This window comes from Penaeus japonicus, unplaced genomic scaffold (genome assembly GCF_977035675.1).
Source record: "Penaeus japonicus unplaced genomic scaffold, GWHDUDI00000001_assembly GWHDUDI00000038, whole genome shotgun sequence".
Classification (NCBI taxonomy): Eukaryota; Metazoa; Arthropoda; class Malacostraca; order Decapoda; family Penaeidae; genus Penaeus; species Penaeus japonicus.
Genome location: NW_028234440.1, coordinates 2,023,727 through 2,036,226, shown reverse-complemented (window position 1 = coordinate 2,036,226; position 12,500 = coordinate 2,023,727). Strand labels below are relative to the sequence as shown.

General features: G+C 44.4%; 1 protein-coding gene across 12 annotated transcripts in view; it reads left to right on the top strand.

Moving 5' to 3' along the window:
- hth (Meis homeobox homothorax) overlaps positions 1-12,500 on the top strand; it is a 541,136-nt gene that overhangs the window by 17,191 nt on the left and 511,445 nt on the right. For all 12 annotated transcript variants that reach the window (XM_086532858.1, XM_086532857.1, XM_043026120.2 and 9 more), the window contains exon 3: positions 4,737-4,878. In XM_086532858.1, coding sequence (XP_086388984.1) covers positions 4,737-4,878 — 142 coding nt within the window. The remainder of the gene's footprint in view (positions 1-4,736; positions 4,879-12,500) is intronic.

Sequence of the window (12,500 nt, the reverse complement as noted above, 5' to 3'; positions counted from 1 at the left end):
GCTTAGGATCCTCCTCCGCCTTCCCTCTTCTTCATAAAAGACTTCCTCCTCCCTCCCTCTTCGCTTCCCCTTTACACATCAGCCGTACACCTCCCTTTCCTTCCCCCTCCCCTTTCTCTCGCCTTCTAGACACCCCCACCCCCTCCTCTCCTTCCTTATTCACTTTTCAGACCTACCCTTCCCCCTTCCCCTTTCCCCTTTCCCCTTTCCCCTCCCCCTTCTAGTACCTTCCAGACACCCCCCTCCCCCCCTTGTTCTCTTGTCAGCCGTGGCAAGGCCTCATGTCAGCCGTCACAACTGCGGATTAAGCTGCTTACTGTCACAAGTCACCTCACAACCGTCGTTAAGTCTCTTGTCACATGTCACAACCGGGGAGGATGGGCCAGTCACACGTCACGTCACAACCTTGGCTAATTTGTGCGTCACGCTTTTACAACCCCGGGATATGAAGAGGGGCTTGTCATACACAGCGGGTTGTTGGGATGGCCTCTGCATTTCGGGGGAACTGTTTCGGAGTTTGGGTAATTCTCTCTCTTCTCTTATCTTTTCTTCTCTCTCCTCTCTCTTTCCTTCTCTCTCCCTCCCATTCTTCTTCTTCTACCCTGCCCGCTTCTCTCTCCTTTGAAGTCCATAGTTGCTCTTTCCCCCACACCGAAATCAACCTCGCCCACCTGTCCACCCCCTACCCATCCTCCTCCCCTTCCCACCCCTCCCCACCCCTCCCCCCTCGATCTTCCCACCCCTCCTAAACAAGTCGCCAAAAGGTAACTGTTAACAAAGCGAGTTATTACCAAGCGGCCGCGCTACACACCTTCTTCTGCGTCCCCCTATAGTTAGCCCGCCGTTGACAGCCTGTTAAATACCCTCCTGTGACTGTCGGCTTGTGTTTAGGGGCAAGGGTAACTGTCTTGTCTGGGTTGACCGTCTGTCTGTCTGTCTGTCTGCCTGTCGTAAGGGTGAGAAGGGGGTGGGGTGGGGGGAGGGACGTGGAGGGATGTGACCAGATTTTATATTTACGATCCGGGAAGTTTGAGGGAAGGACCGAGAGCGAAGGAGGAAGAGAGAGAGAGAGAAGAGGAGGAACTAGTAGCATGGTCTGAATAAATTCATTGGAAAGGGTAAAGTCGACGATAAATATAAAGAAGAAAAAATTAATAAAGAGAATGAAGATATGATTAAAAAGCGGAAGGAAAGATCGAAGGAGAGGATTCTTAGACGGAGAATAGACGACAAAAAATGCTTGTTGAATGCACATGCCCGATTGCAAAGCGCAAAGGCACGAGTGTGGTTTACCCCCAATAATGTCCGCGCCCACAAATTTGTCGCAGCCTCGTAGATTTTCGGCATCGGGAATATTTATGCCTCCCTCCCCCTCCCCTCCCTTTCTCTCTCTACAGACCACCTAATACCCATCGGCTCAAAATGTATATGAATTATAGATTAAAAAGTGCAACCGCCACTCGTATTCAGTTTATCCATAGCTGTCGATCGGGCATACAGTCACACTGACACACACACACACACACACACACACACACACACACACACACACACACACACACACACACACACACACACACACACACACACACACACACACACACACACACAATCACAATCACACGCAATCAAATACGCACATTTACAGTCCAGTCATTTTGACAGTTGGTCGAATTTCTCCCTGAAACAACCTGTCTTTTTACGAGCTTTTCGAATGAATGATTATTAGGTGGGTGTTAAAGGGAGGAGGAGGGGGAGGGGGGATAGTTAAGGAATAGGTAGCGTCTGTGGGGGGTAGGAGAGGGGGGGAGAAAGGGAGAAGAGCTAAGGGCAATAGGTAAGGGTCGTGAGGATAGGAGTTAAATTTAGCGTCCGTTTTATTATTTTAATTAGCCCCGGGTAGTCACAGATATCGTAAGGACTAGGGATAGGGATAGAGCTAGGACTAGGGCTAGGGCTTGGGCTAGAGCTAGGACTAGGGCTAGAGCTAGGGCTAGAACTAGGACTAGAGCTAGAGCTAGGGCTAGGACTAGGGCTAGGTAGGTAGGCAAGGAGGCCTATCAGATAAGAACTAAGATTTTCATAATGTCCACCTGGCTCGTTGTGTCCGTAATGGGCTGTTCCGTTGCGTGATTTGGATCGTTTTGAGGGCTGGCTATTGGTCGTTCGCCAGCGCCCCGCCGATCGTTAGTCCTTAGGCATGATTGCTGGCGCGCGATTGGCTCGAATTGTTTACGTTTGGAGGGGGAGGGGGGGAGGGGGGGTATGGGACTGAGAGGGAGGGGAGGGGAAGGGAGTGAGAAGGAGGGGAGGGGAGAGGGAAAGGTAGTGAGAAGGAGAGGGAAGAAGGGAGGGTAGTGAGAAGGAGAGGAGAGGGAAGGGAGGGTAGTGAAGACTGGGGAGGGGGATAAATGTTTTTTTGTTCTCGTAAATGAAGTGTATTTATCAATTTTCTTAGAAATAAATCTTTAGTATTTAACATATTATTCCTCTCGTGTATGTTTATCTGTTTGCTTGTTTTGCGTGTATACTTTTACATGACTTATCTTTGAGCGGAAATTTCTCGAACAATAAAATTCTATATAATTAAGGAAAAGTTATTTTCGTAAATCCACAAGTCTCTTGGTATTTTAACATCTAAAAGAATACATAAGTAAGCTAATAAATAATGTATACGCGTTGTAGTGAAAATGAGATAGTTCTGTCTTATTTTCTCAAATGTGTTTCCATAAATTATGATAATTAACACCGCCACGGTAATTATTCATAGTTTTTTATTATTATAATTGTCATTACCACTATTACTATGACTATTATTCCAGTCACTGTTACTATCACTTTCACTTCCCCTTCCCCCCCACCTCCCACGTTATCAGACTTTCATTCATCTTCTTTATTCAGTTCTCTTTATCTCCCTTTCTTCCACCTCCTCAGACGGAATGTCATTAAGGGCATTTGATTCTGTGTAATTGGAGTAATGGTAATTAAGAAGCGCTCGTTTACAATTGAGACGTCTATAGACATGCATATAAACATATATATGCATAGGCTATATATGTGCATCCATACAAACGAACATACATACATACATACACATACACATACATACATACAGATATTAAGAAAGCCGAAACATCTAAAGTACCATAGATTCAGAGGGACGGGGGAAGGGTGGAGGAAATAACCACATTAATTGTGCGAAAGAGAAGAACAGGAGAAGAAGAGGAAGATGAAAAAGAAGAAGAAGAAGAGGAGGAGGAGGAGGAGGAGGAGGAGGAGGAAGAGGCCATAGAAAGGCGTGAGCTCGACGCCCGATTATGGCGTTGAATTACCACTCTGAAACGATACGGGTGGAGAGGAGAAGGAGGAGTGGGGGGGAGGGGGAATGAAGGGGTTGGAGGGGTAGGGAAAGGGCGAGGGAGAGAGATGGGGAGGGGAAAGGGAGAAGGGAGGGGGGCCGTCCGAGAAAGGATAGGTGGAAGAAGAGAAGGAGGAGAAAAAGAAGGAGCAGGAGGAATAGGAAAAGAAGGAGGAGGAGGAGGAGGAGGAGGACGAAGACGAAGACGAAGACGAAGAGGAGAAAAATGAGGAGTAGATGGGGAGGGGGGAGGGGGGAGAACGAGCGCCTGAGGGGAGAAATCTCTGCTTTTTAATGAGGATGTTCTTGAGACGGGTGGGGGTAGGGGGAGGGGGGAGGGGGAAGCAGTTGAGGTGCTTCGGCGGAAAGTGATCTTGGGGGTGAGGGGGTAGGGGGGGAGGGAGGAGGTGGAGGAGGATTGGCGCCTCTTCATCTCCTCTTTATTATCAGACATCGTGAATGTTAATCTTTATTTTCCTCTCTCCTTCTCTCCTTAAGCATGTTAATCTATCTATTTCCTTATCCCTCTATTCTTCATGTATTTATCTATCTATTTATTTGTTTAGTTTCCTCCGCCTCACCTTTAATCTTCTTTTCGTCCTTGTCTGTTTTTTGTTTTTTTTTTCTTCTTTTTTTCCTTTTTTTAAAGTCAGTCTTGTCAGCCTCGTAATTCTAATTCCGATTACTATGTGTCACGTCTACCTATTTTTCACCTGCATATAATATGAGGTATTTGCGCATGTTTATACTTTTCCCATGTCAGTGCTGTTAATGTATTTGTATTTAAGTGCATGGTGAATGGACATGAAGAAGTCATATTTCCCTGAAACATGTACTTTTGTATACCAACCAATCTCTTAATGATGATAAAAATATATGATAAATGTGGCAAACCAAATATCTTAATTATACTTCCACTTTGCATAAAATGGTTGTATAAGAAACTTGCATCTGTTTTTTTTTGTTGTTGTTTGTTTTTTTGTTTTTTCCTTGTGTGATGCTGTAGCTTTAGTATCATATGTTCATAATTTTGGATTCAGAACATTTTTAGGTAATATTTTTAGAAATATTTTTAAAATTCTAATCAATTGACTTATTTTTGAAAGAATTTTTGAATTCAGAACGGATGGCTAATTTTGACCAATGATTTATAAAAGTCACAGCAGAATTCTGTAAAGATATCTTTAAACCCAAAAACCGATATCAATTCATTCACAACATCTAAGAAAAAAAAATTAAACAACCACTTGAAAAAAAAAACTCAGACCATGATTTCTAAAAAAATATATTTTCAAAAAAAACAAAAAACATATATAAATATCTCCAGACTTCCCAAACCTCGAGATTAATGTCCCTCCCCTTTCTTCTCTTCCCCCAGGCATCCATTGTTCCCTCTTCTAGCCCTCATCTTCGAGAAGTGTGAGCTTGCAACATGCACGCCGAGGGAACCCGGAGTAGCGGGTGGAGACGTGTGTTCCTCTGAATCCTTCAACGAAGATATTGCAGTCTTTTCCAAGCAGGTGCGCCGAGTCTCTACGCCGAGGTGGACAGGAGGATTGCAAGCCTTTCCTCCTCCTTCACCTCCTCCTTTTTCCCTTTTCCTTTTCCTCATATTCCTATAATCCCCGCCTTCACTCCTTCTCTCCCTCTCTCTTTCTTTCTTTTTTATTTTTTTATTTATTATTATTATTTTTTCGCAACTCATTCTTCCTTCGTTTTTGTTTGACTCTTTTGGTACTACTTTTTAGTATATCACTATTTTTTATTATTATTATTATTATTATTATTTATTTTTCATTTTTAAAGATCACGCCTCCTCCTACTTTTGATTTTCTTTCTTACTTATCCGTTCTTTTCTATATTTATTTATTTACTTATTTATTTATTTTTTACTTAATTCCTCTATTTCTTCCTCTTGTCCCCATCCCCAACCCTCCTTCGCCGCCGCGCCCGCGCTCGCACGCCCGCTCCCTTGAATGGGCGTGCGGCGGCGAGCTGTGGGCGGGCGAAGGGTCAACAGGAGCGCCCGCCACGTCACAAGAAGCGATGGCATCAACAATTCTTTTTTTATTATTATTATTATCCATCTTCTTTGATTATTGTTTTGAAATCAATCTTTTTTTAGAAGGGTTAAACGGGGATGAGATTATATCATTTTCCATATTAGGAGTGTCTCTCTACAGTCGAAAAGAAGTTGCACATGAATAGATTGAAAAAAAAAATGAAGAAGAAAAAAAGGCATAAATCAAAAGCAAATTGTACTGTGATGTTCTCCGAGTGACCGAATCTTTAAGAAATAAAAGTGTGCAGCAATTTTTTTTTAATTTCCGAAAGAGGAAATGATGAAAACAATAGGAAATAAAAAATATATATAGAGAGAGAAGGAGAGAGAGAAAGAAAAAAAGAAAAAGAAAAGATAGATAAAAGAAAACTAGAGAAACGCCAAAGTGTAAACAACAATTTGGGTGTAAACAACCGGAAACCGAGAGTGTAAAACTGTGTTCGTGTAAAACTCCAAGATCAAAAGGAAGCCTTCAGACCAACGCCAAGACATCATCGAAGACAACGAGGAACAAGAAAGAGAGGAGGGGAGGGGAGAGGAAGAGGAGGACGAAGACGAAGAGACAAGAGAAGAAAGGAAAGGTGGTGGGGGTGGGTGGCACTAACAAGAAGGGGGAGGAAGATGAAGAAGGAAGCGGAGAAGGAGGAGGAAGAGGAGGAGGACAAAGCCTCCCCACCTCTTCCCTTCCCTTTTCTACCCTCCCCCCCTCTCCCCTGTGCCACCCCCTCCTTCCCTCCCTCCCTCCCCCCCTACACAGCCCCCCCTTCTCGGTCTTCATCTACCAGGCAGTATCGGATAAGTACCCATGTTAACCGGATTAATGTTTCGCTAAAGCGGCCTTTACTTTGATGTTCGGCAGTCGGTTAGAAGAGAATAGATCGGGGGATGGTGGGAGGGGGGAGGGATGAAGGGAGGGAGGGAGGGAAGGAGGGAGGGAGAGAAGAAGAGGGGGAGGGAGGGAGGGAGAACACAAGGGAAAGAGTTGGTCCACTTGTTTATGCTGGTGACAAAGAGTTAGTGGGATTAACCGTGATTGGGGCGATTAACCAAGGATGGAAAAGGGGGGGGTAGGGGTAGGGACAAGGGGAGGGGAAGGGTGGGATGGGGAGCCGTCAGTCCTTCTTTCCAACTTATGTCGTGGGGGGAGGGGGAGGGGGAGGAGGGTGGATTGAAGGACTTGGATGGGACTTTATTATCTTCTGGCGCTGGACGAGAATTTGACTGCTAAGTGGCGGATTATTCGTGTGTGTTTATGTTTAGGTAGATTGAGAGATGAGAGAGAGAGAGAGAGAGAGAGAGAGAGAGAGAGAGAGAGAGAGAGAGAGAGAGAGAGAGAGAGAGAGAGAGAGATAATTAGGTAGATTGAGAAAGAGGGAGAGAATGAGAATGAAAATCGCGGTATCCCTTTACGTAAATTATTTAATATATCTATAGATATGTTAGTCTGCTATGAACATATATACACACACGCGCGCGCACTATTTTCATTTTAGATATCAATATTAATACCATGCTTGTTACTACTATTATTATGATGATGATAATGAATATTATTATTATTACAATCACAACATTAAAGAAATAAAGCTAAACTGAAAATCATGACATGTATAGATAAATAGATAGAAAGATAATGATTTTAGAAGTCCATAATGCAGCTCATATCAGTAATTCCATCAAACAGTCCCGAAAAAGATATAATATTGACAGCTTGAACGATAATGAACAAGGGCGTTGCAATAACACCCAGAAAATGACGCATTTGTACCGATTTTGTTTTGTATATATAATGACACCGCCAAAAATATATCAATAAAAATTAATAGCGGCGTGATTATATGTATATAAAAAAAAGGAACACAAAATGTACGGTGTCATTAGGTAGTGTGTAAACTCTCGATTTTTTTTTTCTTTTTCTTCTCGAAATTGGCATGATTAGCGGGGCATTTTGAAAACTCTTTTCATGCCTTTAGTAGTGTCTGGAGATTAGAGATAATCTGGGCATTTTTTTCTGGGGGGGGGCGGTGATTGGCGAATCTGCTGCATCATGGCGGGGGTGAGATTACGTAATGTAAGGTGTAATTGAGGTTATTCTATGTTGTGTGTGTGTGTGTGTGTGTGTGTGTGTGTGTGTGTGTGTGTGTGTGTGTGTGTGTGTGTGTGTGTGTTGGAGAGAGGGTTAAGGGTGACCGCGTGTGCTAGTGGTCAGAGAGGGGGGGAAGGGGGGAAGGGAAGGGGGTGTGGGGTATACAGGGAAATATGGTGTTAATTTCGTGATGTTTCCGTGTAAACAGATGGTGTGGTCAGATTCTGTTTTCAGATCCTCGTGTCTGTTTGTGTACGTATTTGTGTGTGTGTGTGTGTACGTACGCGTGCCTGTTTCTTTTTCTTTTCTTTCTTTCTTTTTACATGAACAAGAATTGTTTTCCTTATTGTTTTGCCCTTCTTATCTAAAGTTTGAAATAGAATATATAAACATTTCCCTTCAATTTTATTCCGTCGTTCAAAAGCGAAATAGATATGATACGCATTCCCTATCCACTTGTGCCTCCATCCAAAATGCGAAACCAGAAGGTTACCTTTAGCTCCTTCGAGTATTACCCCCGTTCGAGTGTGACTCCAAATCTCCAAGCGTTAATACGCGATTATAAAGCTTTCGATATAGGTCCTTGAGTCGATTTTCTGAAGGCGAGCGGTGCTGCGTGCGGGCCGGACCCCCCTCGGCTTTGACAGGCGGTACACAAGGGGGCAGATTAATCCAATTTAAAAAGCCGTGAAACGTTTCGCAAAGCTTCGTTCAGATCCGGCGATGCCCCCGATGCCCCGCCGCCTACGCTTCATTACGAGTCGCGGCCGAAGGTCAGTGGAATCGGCGGGAGTTAATGAGTTAAGCGGGTCGCGGCGGGTCAAGTGATGGGTCAGGTCAGCGCGGGACGGGGCGGGGCGGGGCGGAGGTCAGCCCAGGTCGCTCTGGCCCCGGGTAAGGTCCGGGTGAGGGTGTAAGGGGGGAGGGGCATCTGCCGGGCATGTCAACGGGTGCTAAACGCGGGGCTGGGCGGGGGAAGCCATGGGCGCGAACCAAAACATTTCATTTTACATATGATTTATGTATACCATATATGAGTCTGTGCTTATTATAATTGTATGTAATTACAATATATATATATATGTACATTTATATATATACAGATAGATAGATAGATATATAAATATATATATATATATATATATATATATATATGTATTATATATATATATATGTATATATATGTAATAAGTATATATATATGTATATATATGTAATATGTCTATATATATGTATGTATATATGTATACATATATTATATGTATATATATTATATGTATATATATAATATACATATGTATATATGTATATATATATATATTATATGTATATATCTGATATATATATATATATATATATATATATATATATATATATATATATATATATATATATATATATATATATATACTTACACGCATACATACATATACATATACGCACACACAAATATATATATACATATTTGTGTGTGCGTGTGTTTGTGTATGTGTATGAAATAAAACCACCACACACGCGTCCCATCGCGGACGGGATCCCAGCAGCTCCCTAAATGCCCCCAACTTATAATTCCTGCTCATGTTGGGAATCCGGCCATAAAAACAGTTTATGTCGCGGCGCCCGAACGGTTATGGCGGCCATCGATAGTTCAAACCGGAAATAAAATATCAGGTAATGCGAACTTGGGAGTGACGACGAATAAACTACAAATTATGCCTGTCACGAGAGCGATCGCCCATGCATAGTTAATGTGGGTGTTAATCGCGCTTTCAGTTAGCGGGTTTTGTGACACGATTGCCTCCTCCGCAGCGGGCTGACTGCGCTGACTTGCACTTGGCTGACGGCGCTGAGTCTTGGGTTGGAGTAGGAAGGGAGTGGAGAGTGGAGAGGAGGGCCGTTTAAAGTTATTTGTAGAGGTGTAAGAATATATAAAGAATAGATCTGTTATCTTGTCAAGTTTAGCGGAGAGAGATCCTTCAGCCGAGTATTTTTCGGTCTTGATCTTTCCCGAAAAACCTCACGCGGCATTCGAACTGTAAATCCGTTAGGCATAAACTACGCATTGCCTTCAAAGCTAAGAGTTCAGAAAGAAAAATCAAGGAAATAGAACAAAACAGATATAAGCATGTAAAAGAAAATCCCCCCCTCCTTCTCTCTCTCTTTATACCCATTCTAAAATCTCGGGAGAAAGGAGCCTTAAAAAAAAAGATAAAAAAAATTCCCGAGATTTTACTACTACTGTCGTGTTTACTCTCGTGACGTCATCGCCTCCCACTTTACTCTCCCCCTCCCCCTGTTTCCCCCCCCCCTCGTGTCACTATCAGGGACCGGTCGTATGTCAAGTCCCCGATGGTAGTGCCGCTGCCATATTTTCCCGGCGGTTAAAAGCACCGTAAGTATACACACACACGCGCGTGTTTTTTAAGAGATATTTCCCCTGCCTGTGTGTGTGTGGGTATGGAGGGAGCTGTTTGTTTGTTTGTTGCGTTTTCATGTTATTCTCGCAAATAGAACGTATCTATTTCTCTCGGCTAGCTAAGATGTGTATGCATGTAATGTATATGTATATAATATGTATATATATATATATATATATATATATATATATATATATATATATATATATATAGTAAATGGAGTATATATATAGACATTCTCTTGGCCGTGAATGCGAGCTGGCATCCCGAACCGCGAGCGAACCACGAAGGCCCGTGACAGGAGGAGCCACCGCCGACGCGCCCGCGGAACCGGACTGCGTTAATCATCTTATTAGCGGCACCGCATTCCGGAAGATAAGCGACGCCGCTCCATTCCGCCGACCAACCAACCTTCCTCACGCCCTTCCTTCCCTTTTCGCGTCCCGACCGACCGAAAGACCGATCCGACCCGACCCGTCAGCGGTGTAATACCGACGTGGGTGATTGAAATCGGCGTGATTTCTCGATCCCGAGTTATTTTATCCAAGATGGCGGTGGGAGTCCGGCCATGCCACGGCGGAGCGGGGGAAGGGGAGGGGGAGGGGGAAGGGGAAGGGGGGACACAGCCCACAGTCGCTTGCTAAATGACATGTTTTTTTTTCATTCCATTTTGGTTTTAGGTAAATATGCCGCCTCTTCAACAGCCAAGGATTAATTTTATGTATGATGTTAGATCCGATCGGTTCGTTATTTTCATTTCATTAGATAGGACGACACTTTCGTAATGTAGCGGAGAATTATGGACTAGACGTGACTCCGTTGAATATGATACTCTGCTGAAGTGAGATGTTAGCATCTCCCTCTCCCTCCCTCCCTCCCTCCCTGTCTCCCTCCCTCTTTCCCTCTCTCCATCACTCCCTCCCTCCCTCCCTATTTTCCCACCTCACCAGATGAGGTGACGGAGGAGGAGGAGGAGGAGAAAACGAGGTTAAAAGGGAAGAGAGGAAGGGAGCGAGAGAGGGCGTTACCCGCGGCATCATAACGTTTAAGAGGTGTGACCCAGGCGGGAGCGAGGTCACCTGGACAACACAAACGGTTTTGCCCATCACTTAACTGCCCTTTCTCTCTCTCTTTCTTTTGTTTCTTTTTCTCTTTTTTCTCTTTTTCATCATCTTTTTAATCAGCTTTCTCCCTTCCCCTCTCCCTCCCTCTCTCTCTCGTTCTCTCTCTCCCTCTCCCTTTCCCTCTCTCCCTCCTTCCCTCTCTCTCTCCCTTTCCCTATCTCTCTCCCCTCTCCCTTTCCCTCTCTCTCTCCCCTCTCCCTCTCCCCTTTCCCCCCTCTCCCCTCCCTCTCTCTCCCCCTTTCCCTCCTCTCCCTTTCCCCCTCCCCCTCTCCCCCCTCTCCCTCTCGTTCCCTTAACCGATGTTCGGATAATCGAACCGATACCCGATGGGCGTGAATGAACCCGAAGGCGTAGACTTTGTTTATCGCCCCGTCGGTTACATGTGACGTAGAGGATGGTTTGGTTTAAGGGGTGGGGAGGTGGGGTGGGGGGGATCCGCGTGTCGGTGCTGTGACGTGACGTGGATTGAAGAACAGGTAGATTAGCTCTTGTGGGGGGGCGGGGGCGGGGGAGGGGGCTGTGTAAGGGGGGGAGGGGGTTGGATATGTGTCTGCTTGATAGACCCGACGGGGAGGTGTGTATCTCGCTCTGTTTGAATGTTTGAAATGTTTATTTTGATTTTGATTTTATTTTTGTTTATTTATTTATTGATATAGATTTTTTTTCCGTTTTTTTTTACCCCGATCTCTTCTTTATTTTCGGAAAAGTTTTCACGTTCGCTCGACTAATCCACACCGCCGCGGGGCTCAGTGCAACAAGGGCATTAGGGCTTCCGAGGGATTCTTTTCTGGGCCAGTGTGACCTCCCCCTGCCCCTCCCCCCTCTCCCCACCCCTTCACCACAACTATCTCCTCCCTCTCCCCCCCTTCCCCTCCCCCTTTACGCCCGCAGCGTGACGAGGTCATGCAGGGTGATAGCGTGAGGTCACGGGGTTGATATGGGTAGGGGTAGGATGAGAGAAGGGAGGGGAGTAGGGGTAGGGGTAGGGGGAAAACCAAAGGACAACGACGGGGAGACAGAGAGACACCGATAGATAGATAGGTAGATAGATATACGACAATTTTAACCGAAACGACCTTGTTAACGGTCGGTGCTATTTTGGTATTTTATCGCCATATCCTCACGTGACGAAATAAATAGGGAGTAAAGGGGGGGAGGGGGTGAAAGCCATCAAAGAGAAGACATAGTAAGACATAATTTATATCAATATTTTCCTCAAAGTAAGGAAAGCACAGACCCAGTTTTCCCACCTCGCGTTTCATTACATTCAAAACACAACAGAGTTTCATCAGGATTTTATTTTTCCTTCTCTCAAATATATATCTTTTTTTTATTATTTTTTATTTTTTTTATTTGTGTGTTTCATAAAGCCCTTTTTCTGATCCAAGTGCAAACGCGAATAACTCGGTTTACAACCAGAGGGAAAATCGGCCACATGAACAGCGCGTCCGGT